The sequence below is a fragment of the Vigna angularis genome, chromosome 7 (genome assembly GCF_016808095.1).
Source record: "Vigna angularis cultivar LongXiaoDou No.4 chromosome 7, ASM1680809v1, whole genome shotgun sequence".
Taxonomy (NCBI): Eukaryota; Viridiplantae; Streptophyta; class Magnoliopsida; order Fabales; family Fabaceae; genus Vigna; species Vigna angularis.
The window spans coordinates 7,497,015-7,517,300 of record NC_068976.1 but is presented as its reverse complement, the minus strand read 5'-3'; the positions used below and the strand labels follow the sequence as shown (position 1 = coordinate 7,517,300).

Genomic DNA, 20,286 nt, shown 5'->3' with positions numbered 1-20,286 from the left:
TTTGAAACCTTAATATAAAAAGTAGACTCTTTTTTTTTTTTTAAGCAGAGTAGATTTTTCTATGTACACACGTTGTTCTTCTTGCATTGGTCAAACGTCACGTTTTTGCTACTCAAGTACAACAAAAACTTAAGCTTCACTCAAGTATTTTGTTTACATATTTACAAATTTTTTTTTGTTGTTATAAACTTTTTATTTGTCTCTATTAACATTTATTTTGATATACAATTTATTTCACTCTCATTTATTTTGACATACAATTATGTCACTCCCTCTTTATTTCACTCTCTTTTGTTTATTAATAAATGATACAATAGATTTAATTAAAAAATATTTTAATAGATGAAAATAAAAATTAGTATTATTTATATTTATTATTAAAATTATATATATCTATATATATCAATTCAAATAAATTTAAATAAAAAATAATATAGAACTTTTTCTTAGTTATTATATTATAACAAAAGAATAAATATACATTACTATGTTTTATTTCTTTTTAATTAAATAATTTTTAATAGATTATTGGTTTATTTTATAAGTAAAAATGTTAATATAAAATTATAAAAGAACAACTTCCCTTCACTTTCTTGGCATATGAGCAAGGAAAGTCTGAAACACAATTATTTTTTAATTTCTGTAATATTTTGTAAATAGTTATTGATGAAATCAGCGCTGTGACGCTGGAACCAAAACGTAGCCTTTTGTTTACTTCTAGAATGTAAACACGGATTAGGTGGTGGCTGTCGGTTCAAACAGGAATGTTGTTTTCAATGAGGAAGGATTGGGCCTTCATATTTGCAAGTTAAAACAAAACAATGTTTAGACAGTATAATAACAATATATTTATAATAATAATATTATTAATAATTATATTTTATATTAAATTAATTTTATAATTAAGAGAAAAATAATATTTTTTTGTTTTTATTTATTAAAACATTTTTCATCTATTTTATTCATTATATTATATATAAATTTTTAAATACTTTAATCTTAAATCTACTAAAATCCATCCCTTCATATACGTATTTAGAGAGGAGTGCATGCTCTTATAGTTACGAGAGACCGATGAGTCCAAATTTGCGCACTTTTCTAGGTTTCATATTCTGAAAGCCTCGGGAGTGTTAGAATGAGTTCACACATGTGAGTTTAACTTCATTTATTATGGCTTCAAAACTCAGGTTGTGTTAAAAATAATATATAACGTTTTCCAAATATGGAATAAATGAATCTGTCAAACTTAATTTGTGGGTTAGGTGAATTTAAGATGAATGAATGAATAATCCAAAAAAAATTTATAATGTTTTTATTTATTATTATAGTTATTTACTGTTTGAATTATGTAAATTTGATACTTAAGTTTTTTTTTTTAAAAAAAAATGTTATTAAAAATGTTTAATAATTTTGATGGTTAATTAGTTATTTTGTCGAATCATATACGTCAATAATTTTATTTTTGTTTAAAATTTGCATACTATCACTTCTTGATGTAAACAATATTTAGTAAAGTATGTACATGTGCTTATTACTGTAAACATACAAATGGTGTAAGATCCATAAAAAAAATATTTATAATAGTAAATTTTAACATTTTATTAGTAATAATAATTTTAGTGGATATAAAAATGTAAATTTTGGATATAAAATTATAGTAATTTTAGAAGGAGAGGTTCAAATTTTTGGTAATTTATTTAGTATTTTTTTTATTGTATAATAAAATGTGAATAGTACATAGTAAAAGTGAATAGTGAATAGTAAAAATAAATTCTTATCATGAAAGAAATTAGGATTCCTTAGCATGTAAGAAATTAGGATTTCTTAGCATGGAAGAAATTAGGATCAGAATTAATAAGTAAATGATTAAAATATTTTTTTTAAATAATATTAAAATAATAAATAATATTAAAATATTAATGAATAGTAAATTTTTTTACCTATAAATAGCCATAGGAGGGAAGGGTATTTTGCACCAAGAAAAGAGGAATCAAGTGAGAGCTTGAGAAATAGAGAAGAAAGAGTTAGGGAGAAATTTTTAGTTGCAAGAAGAGTAGAGGTTCTGAAGGGTTTCGGGGGAAACAAATTCGGAGTAGGAGATTAAGTCTGGAATAGAGGTAGGGGAGCTAACCTTTCTATGCTTTTATAATATGATTAAGTATTGTTTTATTACTATTCATATCTTGAAATTCTGTGTGAATATTGTTAATGCTTACTATATAACTATCTATATTGAATTTCGGTGTTAATATTATATGCTGTTGTTTTGAATCTGTTAATAAGAAATTTGTTAAAAACTAGTTGAGGAACACTTTGGCTAAGGAAAGACTTGGTACTTAAGTTGTCCATTGTGACGCACCTCTCTTTCCTGGAAGTTTACTCGACAGGTTTTTAACTTAAATCTTGTGTACAGATTATGTACTGTTAAATTATCATGTAATATATCTTGTTGGAATATATTCAGTTTGTATGATTTCTGAAATGATTGAAGTTTATTTGATTTGAATTTATGCATCTGAACATGTATGAGTATTACGGGGAAATGTCGTAAGGGTATAATATGAGTCGAGGAATGTGAGTATGGTATAAGTCTCGCGGAGAGATTCTGTAATGTCATGGTATGTGTATGAGGATTATGGGTAGATTTCGTAATGGTATAATATGAGTTAAGGAATGTGAGTATGGTATGAGTTTCATGGAGAGATTCTGTAATGACATGGTATGTGCGTATATGTTGATGTTGAGGGTCATGAAGTTGGAGGTTATCCTGGTACTCTAATAATCATTCAGTCTCAAGTAGAGAATGATGAATTATGTGGTGAGAGGGGCAGGAGGTCCTGGTCTATGTGCCGGTTTAGGACATAGTGAGGGGACTAACCTTGTGAATGGTATGAAGGGCAGAATGTCCTGGTCTATGTGCCGGTTTAGGACATAGTGAGGGGACTAACCTTGTGAATGGTATGGAGGGCAGAATGTCCTGGTCTATGTGCCGGTTTTGGACATAGTGAGGGGACTAAGAATGACATCACAAGTGAAAAACCTTCCGTTGTATCGCTCATCAACATATCGTTGGGATAAGTGCCTATTGAATATCGTTGGGATAAGTGCCTATTGAATATCGTTGGGATAAGTGCCTATTGGGTATATTGGAATGAGTGTTTATTGGGTATTGTGGAATGAGTGTTTATTGGGTATAGTGGTGTTTATTGGGTATTTTGGTGTTTATTGGGTATTATGGGACGAGTGTTCAATAGGAATTGTGGTACGATGGTATGAGGGTGTCTGACATAATTATTATATGATGTTTGTATCGAAGTAATTATGCATGTCTTATAAATGAGTTGTTGCATGTTAGCTCACCCTACTTGTTTGTGTTTTTGTGTTTGGGTATGTGCAATGATCGTATAATTCGTTATACGGGAGCAGATGAAGGAATGTCGCCTCACATAGTGCCAAGGAAAGGGAGGAGTAGAAGAACTTTAATTAGAACCTTTTTACATGTATAGACTTATATCAACTAGGAAATTTTAAAGGGTGAGATTACGGGATGTTAACGTAAATGTAATGTTAATTATCAAGTGTGAAAATTTGGGATGTTACATTAATGTGAAAAGTTGGGATGTTACATTAATGTGAGAATTTGGGATGTTACATTAATGGTATCAGAGCAGTTCGTCCTTAGGATGACCTTTGTGTCGTGGGTCTGTCGTGTCTTCTCTATGAAGAATTGAGTCTAAATGGTATACTTACCATTTTCTCCAAGTCTAGATAGTAGAGTATTGTGTCTAACTACTCATGACTTTTACGAGAGATGATTTTCCTTTCTTAATTCTCAAGGTTTATGAAAGATATTAGAATTAGTTAAAGCCTTCATAGGGAGATATAATACTAGAATTTGAGTTTCAAAGGATAAGTGAAGATGTTGGTGTTTAGAAGTTATGTTTTAAGATGTTTGCAGGACAAAATCAGGAGATTAGATATCTTACGTTTCACAAAAAGAAGTTAAGTTCAAAGGCTAGATTAAGAGAAGCTTTGGATAAGCATGAATGTAGCAAGGTTTGAGAAATCAGTTTGGTTTAGTATATCAGTAATGTTAGAAGTCAGAAGATAGGGAAGTGTTGGTGAGAAACGGAGTGGCATTGTGTGAGATTGGTAACATGGATTGATGTATCAGTGATGGTTGGAATCTGAAGAAAGAAAATGGTAGAAGATTTGAAGATAAAGTTTAAAATAAAAAGGGATAGGAATACTGAACTAGATTAAGGATAAATCAAATATTAGACGAAGAAGAGTAGAAGAGAAATGGTATAAGGCATAAAGAGGATTGAGAGAAAGTTTAATAGGAGGAGAAATTTGTAAGTTAAGAGAACACGAGGTCTTTAGAGAAGAATGAAGTATTAAATGGATTCTAAGCTAAATGGATGATCAAAAAGAGATGGTTAGATTTTTCCAGTAAATGTATTAGAGATAAAATTTGAGAGTATGTGATTTTGGTATGATGAGTGGTAGAGAAAATCCAAGTACGAAAATTTTGGCTTTCAGCTTATGCAAAGTTTTGGTATTTTTATGAGAGGATTGAAGAGTCATGATTTATGGTTGAAAATCTTATTGATTTTGGAATATTAAAGTTAGTAGAGGCAGTGTAGGTTGAATTAATATTATGAACATGGCAAGACAAGGAAGAAGAAGAGTTTGGAAATAGATAAAAAAGAGAGTTGCAATACTAATGTGATTAGGGAATTTGGAATAATTAAGAAGTTGTAGGTTGTGATTGGAGCAATTTTCATCAGGTATAGTTATATGGTAGTACTCAAACCTCAATGGTGATGTAAAGGATGGGTAAAGATTTATATGTCGCACCTTGATCCACCAATGATGTGTGTGAGTGAACTTATTTATATTTACTTTTAGTTTGCATAAGATAAAAATTTGAGATTTGGTTAACACTAAATATCCTGGGGATATGGTTTTGATCTAGGGAAGCACGTTATAATTGAGGTTGGTTGTGGTTGATTGCCTTGATAATCTCTCTAGATCATTTAACTTATGTGGCATAAGTGGTTTATTTAAATGAGTGGGTGCAGTACTGATAAGGAATCTAGTTAGTTTTAAATTCGGCCTTATTGAGATTAAAATAAGTGGTTTCAGAATTTATAACATTGTTGATTGAGTGATCTGTTGAGTCTTATCAGAGATACACAATTGTTAGGTACTGGATTAGAGACAACATTAAGTTTGTGAATTCATATTAGCTTAGGATGTGGGAAGGTATTTTGAGGACAAGGTTTATATTCCTAAGATTTAGAGTTTATAAGTTAATTCTTGAAGAATGTTTTAAATTAGGCTAGAAATGTTTGCTAGGAAAATAATTACAGGAAGGTTGAAGTAATTTAGAGTATAATCTTGAAATAATCTTGATTATTCTAGTTTTGTTAAATATTTCAGAAGTGTTTATCAAGGAAAGAAAATAGTGGTTCAACATTTAGTGTGGGTTAAATAAAAGATGAGGATCAATATTTTAGGGATATCTGACCAATGCAAGTGAAGGATAGACATTATAGTCTAGGGTATGATCAAAAGGATGGTTTGGTTATGTTCAAATATGTTTTTAGAAGTTTATGGTCTTCAAGAATTATGAGTTGACTGTTGTAGTTAAGGGTGAAGGCAATATTACCGAGAATCAGATAAGTTCATCAAGGACGAGTGGAGGAAATGATGCATGATCTTAAGTGTGGAAGGGTTTCTATGGATGTTATAAAGCATACTCAATATAAGTATTACTTTTGGGCAAGTTCTTGATAAATGGGTATAGAAAAGAAAACATAAGGATGAATTATTTAGTAATAGTGTTTTGGACTCCGTGTAATCATCAGAGTAATTAGAAATTTTACGGAAAATAGAAGTATAGGGTAAGGTGGAGCAATCTAGTATAAAATTTTGGTAAACATAAGTGGCTTTTGGAGGCGTACGATTTCTAGGAGTGGAAACTGTGTTGAGAAAATATAATGGAAAGTTGTTACGGAAAAAGAATGATTCTTAGAGTTTTAGAGGGTCATGGAAGTCTTAAATAGGGATCTATAAGGAGAATCACTTTCTGGTTATAGTAGGAATGAAAAGTTTTCTGGAATTTTGTGATTAATAGTTTATGAGTAATGAGTTCTTTTAAAACATTAATGGATTATTTTGAGACTAGTGGGGTATGTTTAATGGTGGTTTTGACGAGGCTAGAAGTGACAAGTAAGAGTGTTCTGAAGGTTTATGATTTTAATTTTTTTCGTGAGTACATTTCAATTTGAGATGCTAGAAATTGTATGCACAAAATAAGTAGAGTAAATGAGTTTACAAGGAAACTAGAAGATAAGGTGAAATAATCATAACTTTATTTTTTATGTCGAATTTTCGAATTTTCGAGGACGAAAATTTTTTTGTGTTGGGGAGAATGTAAGATCCATAAAAAAAAATATTCATAATAGTAAATTTTAGCATTTTATTAGTAATAATAATTTTAGTGGATATAAAAATGTAAATTTTGGATATAAAATTATAGTAATTTTAGAAGGAGAGGTTCAAATTTTTGGTAATTTATTTAGTATTTTTTTTATTGTATAATAAAATGTGAATAGTACATAGTAAAAGTGAATAGTGAATAGTAAAAATAAATTCTTATCATGAAAGAAATTAGGATTCCTTAGCATGTAAGAAATTAGGATTTCTTAGCATGGAAGAAATTAGGATCAGAATTAATAAGTAAATGATTAAAATATTTTTTTTAAATAATATTAAAATAATAAATAATATTAAAATATTAATGAATAGTAAATTTTTTTACCTATAAATAGCCATAGGAGGGAAGGGTATTTTGCACCAAGAAAAGAGGAATCAAGTGAGAGCTTGAGAAATAGAGAAGAAAGAGTTAGGGAGAAATTTTTAGTTGCAAGAAGAGTAGAGGTTCTGAAGGGTTTCGGGGGAAACAAATTCGGAGTAGGAGATTAAGTCTGGAATAGAGGTAGGGGAGCTAACCTTTCTATGCTTTTATAATATGATTAAGTATTGTTTTATTACTATTCATATCTTGAAATTCTGTGTGAATATTGTTAATGCTTACTATATAACTATCTATATTGAATTTCGGTGTTAATATTATATGCTGTTGTTTTGAATCTGTTAATAAGAAATTTGTTAAAAACTAGTTGAGGAACACTTTGGCTAAGGAAAGACTTGGTACTTAAGTTGTCCATTGTGACGCACCTCTCTTTCCTGGAAGTTTACTCAACAGGTTTTTAACTTAAATCTTGTGTACAGATTATGTACTGTTAAATTATCATGTAATATATCTTGTTGGAATATATTCAGTTTGTATGATTTCTGAAATGATTGAAGTTTATTTGATTTGAATTTATGCATCTGAACATGTATGAGTATTACGGGGAAATGTCGTAAGGGTATAATATGAGTCGAGGAATGTGAGTATGGTATGAGTCTCGCGGAGAGATTCTGTAATGTCATGGTATGTGTATGAGGATTATGGGTAGATTTCGTAATGGTATAATATGAGTTAAGGAATGTGAGTATGATATGAGTTTCATGGAGAGATTCTGTAATGACATGGTATGTGCGTATATGTTGATGTTGAGGGTCATGAAGTTGGAGGTTATCCTGGTACTCTAATAATCATTCAGTCTCAAGTAGAGAATGATGAATTATGTGGTGAGAGGGGCAGGAGGTCCTGGTCTATGTGCCGGTTTAGGACATAGTGAGGGGACTAACCTTGTGAATGGTATGAAGGGCAGAATGTCCTGGTCTATGTGCCGGTTTAGGACATAGTGAGGGGACTAACCTTGTGAATGGTATGGAGGGCAGAATGTCCTGGTCTATGTGCCGGTTTTGGACATAGTGAGGGGACTAAGAATGACATCACAAGTGAAAAACCTTCCGTTGTATCGCTCATCAACATATCGTTGGGATAAGTGCCTATTGAATATCGTTGGGATAAGTGCCTATTGAATATCGTTGGGATAAGTTCCTATTGGGTATATTGGAATGAGTGTTTATTGGGTATTGTGGAATGAGTGTTTATTGGGTATTGTGGGATGAGTGTTTATTGGGTATTATGGAATGAGTGTTTATTGGGTATAGTGGTGTTTATTGGGTATTTTGGTGTTTATTGGGTATTATGGGACGAGTGTTCAATAGGAATTGTGGTACGATGGTATGAGGGTGTCTGACATAATTATTATATGATGTTTGTATCGAAGTAGTTATGCATGTCTTATAAATGAGTTGTTGCATGTTAGCTCACCCTACTTGTTTGTGTTTTTGTGTTTGGGTATGTGCGATGATCGTATAATTCGTTATACGGGAGCAAATGAAGAAATGTCGCCTCACATAGTGTCAAGGAAAGGGAGGAATAGAAGAACTATAATTAGAACCTTTTTACATGTATAGACTTATATCAACTAGGAAATTTTAAAGGGTGAGATTACGGGATGTTAACGTAAATGTAATGTTAATTATCAAGTGTGAAAATTTGGGATGTTACAAATGGAGTTAATCCAATTGACTCTTATTGTATGATAACAAATACCCTAGAGAAATTGGAAGAATAAAATATGAAAGTCATTAAATTTAGTTAGATTTTAAGTTTATAATTTAATAAAAATGCTAGTTTTAATTCATACTTATAAGTTGATGAAGTTAATGTTGGTTTGTGTGTTTTTATATTAATATATATATATATATATATATATATATATATATATATATATATATATATATATATATAAATTATGTAATTTGTCTCTTACATATTTTGGCAACTTTATTTATTATAATTAAAATTAGAACTTAATTGATAAAATTATAAGATTTTACGAATTTATTGATGACAATCTCCTAACTAAGTTGGACCAAAACTAAAAGAAAAATCATGGAAGGTGGATATTTGATGATGGGGACAAGGCTAAGTGTTTTGGTCATGGTGACTTTTATAGTGTTGAATGGTGTGTTTAGGAGTTCTTTAAGAGAGGTTGGACAACTCTTGGAGTAAGGATGTTAGAGAATGTGACTTGGGTTGCTCTAGTCTAAAGTAACCTAATAATAATAGTATGACTCAAGTTTGGTAACATAACATTATTTTATTTCAAAGGTAATTACATAAAAGAGGGACACATCTATTTATAGGTTAAGGTGTCTCAAAATGGATAGAAACTTTAACCTAAAAGAACCACCTTAGTTGGCTTAGAAAGCAAGGAGAAATCATCTCCAATAAGAGGGAGACAAGTGGCAAAAATCCTCTCAAATGAGAGGGTGACATCTGGCCACTACCTATGGACAAATTCTCCATTCCTAGAGTGACATGTGACCATTAACTAGGAGGAAAAACTCTATAATAGGATGGAGACACATATCATGGTTGAACCTCTTCCTTATCCTCCAAGCTTGGCAAAATATGTTGATCCCTTGGTCAATTCTATGCTTTGGACATCCAACCTTGGTCAACATTGAGCCTTGGCCCTTTGTTGACTTGGTTAGTCAAAACCCTATTCTACTTGACCCAAAATACAAGGCCCAAATTAAATCCTACTCTACTAAGCCCAAACAAAAAGCCCAAAAATTATTCAATGATGGCCAAAGAAAAGAAGAGCTTGACTTTGACTTCACCTTCTTTGATTGAATCTTCTTGTATTTGTTTGATCATGATTTTTGTGATGGGACCTTTGATTAGACGGTTGTCATCATTTATACAATATTTTTATTTATATTTTGTGTATGATTTAACAGAATAAAGTCGTTAAAATTGTTAAATAAAATAATAAATATAATTAAAATTTACATTTTATTTTAAAACTACAACATTTTTTTTCTTTGTGAAAAAGGGATTTCAATTAAAATAAAATTCAAACTCAATTAAAAATTGTACCATGTGGCCGGACGAACGGGAGGAAAGTCCATAGGGTCGCCTGGTAAGGCCGAACGACCTTACAACACGAACGATTAATCTTAAGGAGATTAAGGTAAATCGTGCTTAAGGATATTGGACCGGAATTAGACTGAGATTAAAATATCTCTAATTCTAAGCCCACACCCAAAAATTATAAATATAAGTCAAAGGTAAGAGGTAGGTGATCGCATTTTACTGTGTGTTTATTACTATCACTGTTGTATTGTATTATCGAAATGGTTCAATCGGACAAACGAGCAAACAAGCAAACGAGCAAACAGAAATACAGAGAGCGAGATCGAACGATAAGAAAAAACAAATTATGAAAGTGTTAAGTGACTCAACCCTACAACCGAAACAAAAATTAAGGATGTTTTCAGCTACACATTTCACCTCACTCAATAGTTCATTCTAAGAGGCTTCTGTTGATAGTTCTACTCTTTGGCATTTTCGTCTCTTGTTAACTAGGAACTCCAAGAGGCATGTCTTGAACCTGTAAATGTTTGCAAGCATGATTATGTTGTTGGGTTATGCTTCTGGATGTATCTCAAATTCCATTTACCACTCAATGGATGTATCCTCCACGAACACTATACATTGCTCTTCCTATCCCTTGATACCTATCATCTTCATTCTCTCCAACATTCAACCCGCAACACCTTCATCCAACGCACATATTCTCCCATTCATCACCCAAAATCTTCCTTACCTACTTTTCTTAATCAATTTTGTATCAAACTCTCCAATTAATATACACATTTATGAGTTATCATCATTCCTTCATAACTTGCAATTCCAACAGAACACACATACAAATCAAAGAGAATCCAATCACGTTTCATTTTCAATCACGTTTCACTCGTAGAGTCTAGGAACCCAATCAATTTCATCTCCATCCCTACAATAAGTCAACTTTCTAAAAAAATAAAGTTAATTCCTAATTTAGTCCTTTAATTTCATTCAAATTTTCAAAAAGAACTTCTAATTATTGGTTTTTATAATTTAATCTTTTAGTCTTTTAAAAACATCAAATTTAAAAATTTCAATAAAATTAGAGGACAAAATTAGGAATTAAGAAAAAAATAAGAAAAAAAGTAATTTGTAGACGCGGAAAGAATGAAGAAGAGCTTTATATTAAAGGAGTGAGACTTTCCAAACGAGAGTGCAAGTACATATTGATTACACTTTTTCTTTAGAAAGATGGAAGCGACTGTTCATTAAGACTTTGAAATAAATCATCTTCTTAAATCTCATGCACAGAAAATGCTTCTCATAGTTACGGAGTACATTTCCAACATAACTAAAAGTTTTTGTGATAAAATGTAAGTGCACCTAATGTTAAAAGACTAATTTTGATGCAAGTATTTGGAGTCACACACTTACTTAATCAAATAGAGAAGTTACTTGTGAATAGTTTGCTCTAAAATAGTACAACTATTTTGAACTTCTTAAATAAGATTTAAATTTCAAATTTCATAAATAAAAAGAATTAATCAATAGATAAGGTTTTATTAAAAGAGGTTGGAAATAAAGATTTTTTTTATTAAAATTAGATATTAGCATAATCAATAAATATTCTACATCATTAAAATTCTACAAAAGAACTTAAATTTCTGACTTCAAAGAAAATTATTCAAATTCCAAAATGAACAATTTTAAATATTGGAGTAAAGAAAAAGACTTGTATATTATAGAGTCTGTACTCATGGGCTCAAACACCACTAAAGTACAGAAAGTCACTGTTTACAGAATAAATAGAAGCATACACAAGTCCCGATAAAAAAAACAATTACAAAAAACATAAAAAATACAACAATTTTATTCTAACTCCAAGCCTATTCTGTAATCCTTTTGAAAGGTCTCATACTTGATGCCATCGTCAATACTATTCAGAGAGTAATGGACTCTTACACGAGACGCTGAGGAATAAACAAGATCACGTCCTTAGATTTCAAATTAGCAAAAGATTACCTTTTTTTTTTCTCGTAAATTGCTAATGAAATCTTTGACAATGTTAACAGAGTAATGCTACTGAACTAGTAACTGGTGGTGAATGGCTTGTAAACTTTAAGATCATCAAGAACCCCAGCGATGGAACCTACTGTAGCTATAATTGTTATGACGCAGCATGTAGCACTAAGCATCTGCAAGCATATCCATTTTGTGCTCCACTTTGGTACTTTAGTTTGAACAATATACATCTCCACAGGGAAATACACAGTCAGTGGCCAAAATCCAATGGCTCCAATGAGCCCCACAATGTCATTGAAGAATGGAAGCAGCATTGCCATCACAGTGCAGAAGATCACAAAAATTGTTCTCCAGACCAACCGGAAGAGGTTCAGCTTCAAGGGTTTGAAACCAGGGATTGGTACCTTAAATTCCTTGGTCAGAAAATCATTGTCGGGGAATTTTTGTGCTGCGTTGTTTTCAATAAATTGGAACAGGGGTTGGCAGTAAACTTGGTATGCACCGACAAGGTGGACAATAATGGCAACATTGGCTATGTCGAGGAGCCAATATGGGTTATAGAAGCCAAAACCAGTTAGCAGGTTTCCAGGGCTTGAATCTCCAAAAGCTGCATAGCCAAAACCACCACATAGCAGATAGAAAATGCTTGTCACCAAGACACTCACTAAAGTAGCCTTCGACATTGTCTTTGACTCTTCAGGAGGTGATTTGATTGTGTCCTGTTTCATAACAACCCCTGTTTTAGTTTATACTTCAACTTATAATATTCCCATTTAGAATCATACAGATTGTTGATGTAAAATTTCAATTCTGATTAGAAAAAGAATACAAATAAGACCTATGAATCTATCTTTTGAACAGTGAAGTTCATATGAATGTAGATGTACCTGAATTTCTATAAGGATCATTGAGTAGGAGTATGCAAAGGCTATGTTACCGAGAGCTTGGAATGTCCTCCAAACTTTTTGGGTTTCTGAGACAATACCAATACTTACACCAGTTAAGCTTCCTTTAACCATTCCGTTTTCTGTTACAAGCACAGTTCAAGTCAAATTTCTACGTTGTAGTAGTTCAATCCTCAAATCACAATGATATAATAAATGACAATTCTCTCTAACATAACATGAATAGAATCGTACCTATAACTTTAGCCATTCCAAGACCGAGTCCAATTATAGAGTATGTGAAAGACATGACAGCGGCCACAATAGAGAGCCACCACAATTCGTTGAAATCTGGAATTTGGGATAAAATAATTTCCGCAATTCCAAATGAAATCATGTAAACATTACTGTTCATTTTGCATGGATCTTTTCCTCCGCTATTATGATAACAGTTGGACCTTTTAACTGCCCTGTTTCATGAACAACCCAAAACACCAATTAGCACATTTGTTCTTATACTTTCGTCCACACAACAACACTTGCATCTTTCAAAACTCACATCATGCTTATGGAAGCTGCTATGGTGTACCCGATTGCCACTCCAAAAAGGTTTATATACTGAACCAACGCGCAAAACTTGACATTCATTCCACCTGCAAAACCCAAGAACCATTTTCTTCAATAAAAACATGAATAACTTACTCGCTGAATCCAATATAAGTGAGTTTGGTTAAGTTAGAATTAGTTTATATATAAACTATTTTGTATCTCTTGATAAGTTTTCTAAATTTTTTATATTCAACTTAGAGACGGGCTAGTTTTAATTTATACTTTCTCTAAAAATGTTATGAAAAGACTTTAATGGGTGGTATAAGAGTGGTTCACTATCAGTAGAACAATATATTAACACAAATTTTGTTAGAATAGATTTTAACTTAGTTTTAATATCATGAACTTTAAACCTAATTCTACAAAACTGGTTTATAAGATATGCTATAAATTGAGTTTATCTAGTGGATGCATACCTAGGTAGGATCTGACAGCTTGAGTGTAGGTGTAGTTTCTCTTGCCAGTGAGCTGGTCACCAGTGCGGTAACAAGCAGCGAGAAGAATTGAGGTGTAATAAGTGACAGCAGAGAACAAAATCATTATAGCAGGACCAGCAACCCAACCAAGTTGAGCAACAGCCCAAGCCAAAGATAGCACCCCAGAACCAATAACAGCAGTTATTATGTGGGCACTTGAAGTCCAAATAGTTCCTGTTTTGTGAAACTCAAAAGTGAGTGACTTTGAAAATTACAATTCCATGACATCAACTGAAATTGTAGTGAACCTCAGAATACTTGGATTTTGAAGGCAATTTGATTACCAGTTCTTTTGGGTCGCCCATCATCATCAAAGGAATCGGAATCTGCTAGTTGAATTTTGCCATTGGAGGCTTCAAATGCCTCTGGATAAGTTCTGCCTGCATCGTTTTCCAACATCTTGCTTTGAGAGAGAGAGAGACACCGACCCAAATTAAACTTCAGAGTCTAATATATGCAGCCTCAGAGATTGTGCTCACTGTTCAGTAGGATTGAGTTATACGTATGATTATAATCAGTTCATTATCAGTCAAGTAAAAGAAAATAAAAATAGAAAGAACTGTCTCTGAAATATGGACTTATTGATATAAGGTGGTGGATTTTGTGAGAGTTTAACAAATTTCAAGTGTTTTACACACACACCCCTCTTGCTCAAAAGAATTTTGGAAGGAGAAAATGGTGTGTTTGGGTGAGAAAGAGCAAGAAAAAGTGTGTGTGTTTACGTGATGATCTTCAAAATTCAGACAATGTTGAAGGTTCTGAAGAAATTGGTTTAGAGGGGTTGTATTGTGCATGAAACTAGATGTGTGGAGGGGTATATATATAAGTGTTGGGAGGAAGACTCGTGGAACTTCAAAGAGAAAACGTATTTTGTGCAATGAGTGGAGTTACTGACCCACATGGCACTATGAGTTCAAAAAGCTATACTGTAAAGTAAACATGATAGTCAAATTTGACCATTTTTCAAAACACATGCTCTTACGGATGCAACTGAAATTAAATTAATCATAAGTCTGTGGTAATGATTTCATATCAAAATTAAGTAACTCCTAACCATAGCTTTGTAGATATTTTTTAAAATTAAATTAAGTACAGCACTTTAAATCGTTATTTTTCAGGAATTTAAAATTAAAAAGCAGCTTCTTATAAGAAAATGTCCACTGAAGTATAGCTATACACAGTAGGATGAATTGCTTAAGTTTAATTACTGTTGGGTGGTTAATTAAGAATCAATTATTGTTTAATCTCGTGTAACTAGGTAAGAAAACAAAAGGAGGATTATTTACAAAAAAAGAAAATAATTAAAAATGCTCTTATATGTAATTAATAAATGTTGTTTTGTTGGAATTTTACTTCAATAGTATATTAATGTTTAGTGAATTCTAGTACTTGAATTATCAAGAGGAGAACATCAAATCTAATTGAAAAACAACACAAATCTTACCTATCATTATGGATCTATCTTTTTTCTTTTTTCTTCGAGAATTTTCTTTTGAACGACATCAAATCATGAAAATCATCTTCTAAATCAACATGACTTGGCCCTTCTTAGGATATTGCCAAACACTAATTGTAAAGGACATACCTAATTCGGACACTTCATTATTGTTATTGTTTTGTGTTCGAAACCCACGATTTTCACAATCTTTTGTTTAGGTATTAATATAAACGGAAGAGTTCTATGCAAATTAAACATTCTAGGATACAAGTCATAATTGTATCTGTGGTAACTCATAAAACTACTTTGTACCGTAACATATTAACAAAATTTTCAAAACATTCTGTGAAAACGAAAATAATAAAGCTATTTGTCATCTTATATTAATTAATACTAATATCATTCTTATATTTACTATAAAATCTCAAGTTTCTTGTAAAGACACCGACTTTTAATAGAAAAATTAAACACTAAAAAAATATAAAAGATATAAAAACTTGATATTAAGTAGAAAAAATAAAGTTAATAAAATTCAATTAAAAATACTAAAATTTATTTCAATGTTTTTTTTTCATAAACTTAAAATAATAGTAGTAAAGATGTTTGCTTCAAATGTTTGAAAGACAATGCAACAGTTCTAAATTTGAAAAGATAACAACAACAATAAACTTTGTAAAGAAATTAATTGAAAGTATAATTCTCATACCTTCAGCTACAAGGGTCTTGTCTCTCTGTATGCTTCCTTTTGTTTTTTCAGTACAACATTACTTTATCACATTCATCACACAGCTACTACAGCAGCAGCTACATATAATATAATAATGAAAATAATAATCAGAAAGAGAGGTATAGAATATAGAAGAAGCTACAGTGTTTATTCAAGTAGCTGCTGTGCCTCACTTCAACTACTATATCAACCTTATATAGTGGAACAAATGCATTATAGACCTACAAAATATCATTATAACTTCACTTTAAAGGACCACTTTGCAAAAACAATTTTCTTGTGTGGAGAATAGGGTTCTTATGAATTGAACGATTTGCCAAACAAAGTGCTACACGGTAGGTATATTTATCAATTTTTTGAGTCAAATTGTTTCCTTTTTATGGTAGTGATCGTAATATAGTCCATAATACTTCTAATGGATCTCTTTCACTCAGAAAATTCTACTGAAAATTCCCATAATTGGTGGAAATGGGGCATCTAATTCGTTTTCTCTGGTTCCCAATAAACCGAGTAAAAAAGGGTAATTATTACAGAAAGTCTACTTGGGAGTATCTTTGAATATGTTTATCAATTGACTAATTTTAGGGTTAATTTATTCTTCTGATAATCTTTTCTATTTTAATTGGCGGGATCAATCCACTAGTTCTTTGAATTCAAAATGTAGTAATTGCTAGATACAACTATACAAATAAATGTTTACAATATGCAAAAGGAGTTTTTTTTTATACTGTGTTCTTAATGCTGTTGTTCAATCAAACTGTTAGGTTTTATTTTGACCATTAATGCAAACATTTGATTAAAAACAAGTGAAAAAAAAAAACACTTAAAATATACATAGTTCTTTTGTATTACTAAGATATTCAATATATTTCATTTTCATTTAATAATTTTTATAACAATAGTAATAATTAAATATCAAATAATGCTAGAGATACGAGTGGGTGTAAATAAAGTGAGTTTAAAGCAGGTTAAGTGTATTTTAAATTGAAGTTAGAGTACATTTTTTTAACAAAATTGATTATATTGAAGCTAGCTAGTGTTTATAAAATTGAAACTAATGTAATTTAATTTTAATATTTATATTTATTTAAGTTAGTATTTATTTACTTATTAGTACAATTTATTTTACTTTAATGTAAGACTAATCTAATATTTGTAATATTTATTGAAGTTAGTATTTTATTTTATTTAATTTTGATGTTTATGTTAGAATTGGCGAGGTTGATGGTAGTATAATTTATTTTTGACATTTATTTATGTTTGTATTTGTTAAGTTGATATATAGTAATATAATTTAATTTTAATATTTATTTAAGTTAGTTTATGTTCTATAACTTTATAACTTTATTAGAGCAAAACTAGTTTTTTTTATGTCATACAGTTTATTTAGATCTAAATGAAAATGAACAAAAATATTTAATGACATTTTTGTAAATAGGTTAAATTTGTTTATATGGACTATTTGATATTTGATATAAAATTATTTAAATTAAGACTATCAACTATCTTCCTCCTCATGATTCTGAAGTGATTTTTCTCTTTTGTTTTCTTTTTCCAATGACAATGTTTAAATTTGTGAGAGTTTCTAGAGGTCTTGAAAGTTATTTTGCTAGTTTGAATCAGTTGGTGTGGGTCTTTCATTTTAATGACTAAATTTGAGTTTTTGTGGAACAAAATGTGTTATTGAAATAAGTGTTTTATATCTCTGTTGTAGTATTGAAATTGAGATAAGTGCTTTATATCTCTATTGTAGTATTGAAATTGAAACACCATGATTGATTTTGGGAATCTCAATCACGAATGAATGATTATCTTCATTGAATTTGTTTGTGGGTGTAATTTTTGTTTTCACCAATTCATTATATGTTAAAGAACAAACCCTTGATCCATTTATGTGTTTGTTTTATGTTTTTAAGTTTATTTTGGTTGTTTTGTTTTATTATTTTCATATTTAATTTCTATATTCTAAATTTGTTGAATCTGCTTATTTATATTTTTGTGTTTTTTTCGTTTAATTTATGCGTGAAAGTTAGTTTAGAAATCTTCTACTCAACAGTGGAAGGAGATTAGAGAATCAAAATCTCCAAAGTTTGTATATTAATGATTTAATAAAAGTTTGTATCTGTTTAGTACCTTTTAAGCAGTTTTCTAAATTTTAGACATTTAGTTGACATTTATATTTACAAATATAATAAATTATGAAAATTTTGTGGTGTTTCCTTATATCAAATAGAGATTTATCAAACTTTTACATCTTAGATATTTTATACTTCCATGTTCAAAATGTTTCATTTAATTATTTTGTCAGTTTTATATATTATTACCATTTGTGTTTTATATATGCATAATAAAGTTATAACAATTCATGTACTATAAAGTTGCATGTAATAGTTATTTTTCCTAAAAGTTGCATAAACTAATTTGTCACTTATTTCTCATTTTAATATAATAGACAAGTTAATTTATTCTAATGTTACTACACTGGATGATGAGCATGGCAAGTATTATTGAATTCTAGAACTTAAATGTTTGCTACAGTTCGAAGTTACTCTTATGACTATTGCATAATAACCTAAGTCAAATGTTTTAAGTCTTCTACGGTCAAACCTCGTTAATTGAGAAAGATATCCAATAAATAAGAGATAATTAACAACCTTCCTTCTCCAAAATAGATTATGTAGATAATTTTATTTTATTGTTTAGGTTTTTTTTTTGTTAGATTATATTTTTTATTGAAATTTTTGTTAAAATGTTTTATGTTAGATGAGATATTGAATTAGATAGTCTAAAGATATTTTTTCTTTATATAAAGTTTTGGTTTTTGTGTCAAATCAATTAAATTTAAAAACAAAATTAAAAAATATATGTTGAACCATACCAATTGATGTAAATTTACCTCTGATTTTACCAAATCCGATATAAAATATTATGCTGAATATTTTTTTCTAATTTAAATTTACTTCTACCACATCTTTGTCAGTTTAAACATATGTAATTAATCCTAAATATATTATGCAAAAGATTTTTTTTTTATACTAGTGCTCTATAAGTCAAAATATGGTTATGAACATAATTTGCCCTAATAAAACCTCAAGATTTTTCTCTATCACAAGATAAAAGCTATTCTTTTATAATAGGGAAGTTCCTCTCCTGTAAGTATAAGAAGGAAGTGTTTGTTCTTGACTTTCTTAATCAAACTTTCTTCTAAGGAAGCTACACGTGATTTGCTGTAGGATGATATAAAAAAATAAGTAATTATATTTTTACTTTTGAAATTAATTTTATATTTAATAAAATAGAAATATTAAGAATGACATGCATTTTCTTTTAAGGAAATTATATGTAATAGTTTACTGGATGAGGTTTGAATGACATACAAAGGTATGCAGATAAAAAATGTAATTATTATGGCAATGGGGAGGAAAATCACCTGGATAAGAGACAGAGATCCCTCTCTTGACATGAATGTTCCTTTGGTATACAGCTTGTGCTCTTGGTGACCTAATTATTAATTATTATTTAATTTTCTTCTAAAAAACCTAAACAACTTTCGAAGTTTGATTGCTCCTGCAAAAGAGAAACAATCACCTCCTCCTTTTTGTTTTTCTTTTGGAAAGGAGGAGGAGTTGAAAAAGTTGTGTGCACCTTGGTGGAATGTTTGAGAACATAAGAATTTATAGGGTTTCAAAGGATTAAAAATAGATTGTGGTGAAGATGTATGGATAAATTTTAGCTACAATATCCTGGACGAGTTTCTAGGGATACAAATTGCTGAAATATTTTAAAGCAAAGTCAACCATTCATTTGAGTTTTCTTCAACAATATAAAGAATGTGCTTTTAGATTTGTGTAAATTTAGCTTCCAACATAAAAGTTGGCAAATTTTACCTTTGAAATAACCTACGTGCGTTATTCTCTCATATTCTTGTTCATATTTATGCGGTTTATGAACACCGCTCATCTAATATAGAACTTTTACTATGTTCCAATATTAGGTTATCCATTCAAGAGGAATTGATTTAACTAGAAAAATATTTTCTTCTTTTTTATATATAATTAAAACATATTTCAAATTTGATTGTTTCTAATAATGTAGGTGTATGTATAGTGTTATAGGAAAGTTTTTTTTTTCAAGGAGATTGTTTAACAAACTTGTCAACGATTAAAAGATTAAAAGATTTATATATAAGTTGTTAAATGTTTGACTTGAGATTAAAAGATTTATATATAAGTTGTTAAATG

At 30.1% G+C, this 20,286-nt stretch overlaps 1 protein-coding gene and 1 long non-coding RNA gene across 2 annotated transcripts; one reads left to right on the top strand and one right to left on the bottom strand.

Annotated features, from left to right (window-relative positions):
- Positions 1 to 4,896: 4,896 nt before the first annotated feature.
- LOC128197789 (uncharacterized) lies at positions 4,897 to 12,769 on the top strand. The gene is made up of 2 exons (XR_008250618.1): positions 4,897 to 7,006; positions 11,962 to 12,769. It is a non-coding gene; the product is annotated as an uncharacterized LOC128197789 (long non-coding RNA).
- Positions 10,872 to 19,492, bottom strand: LOC108336408 (amino acid permease 3). The gene is made up of 8 exons (XM_017572851.2): positions 19,476 to 19,492; positions 16,025 to 16,122; positions 14,165 to 14,358; positions 13,821 to 14,054; positions 13,355 to 13,448; positions 13,051 to 13,265; positions 12,799 to 12,938; positions 10,872 to 12,630 (listed from the first exon to the last, which is right to left on the bottom strand). Exons 3-8 carry the CDS (start codon positions 14,277 to 14,279, stop codon positions 11,977 to 11,979), a joined length of 1,452 nt encoding a protein of 483 aa, XP_017428340.1. The 5' UTR covers positions 14,280 to 14,358; positions 16,025 to 16,122; positions 19,476 to 19,492; the 3' UTR covers positions 10,872 to 11,976.
- Positions 19,493 to 20,286: the final 794 nt, after the last annotated feature.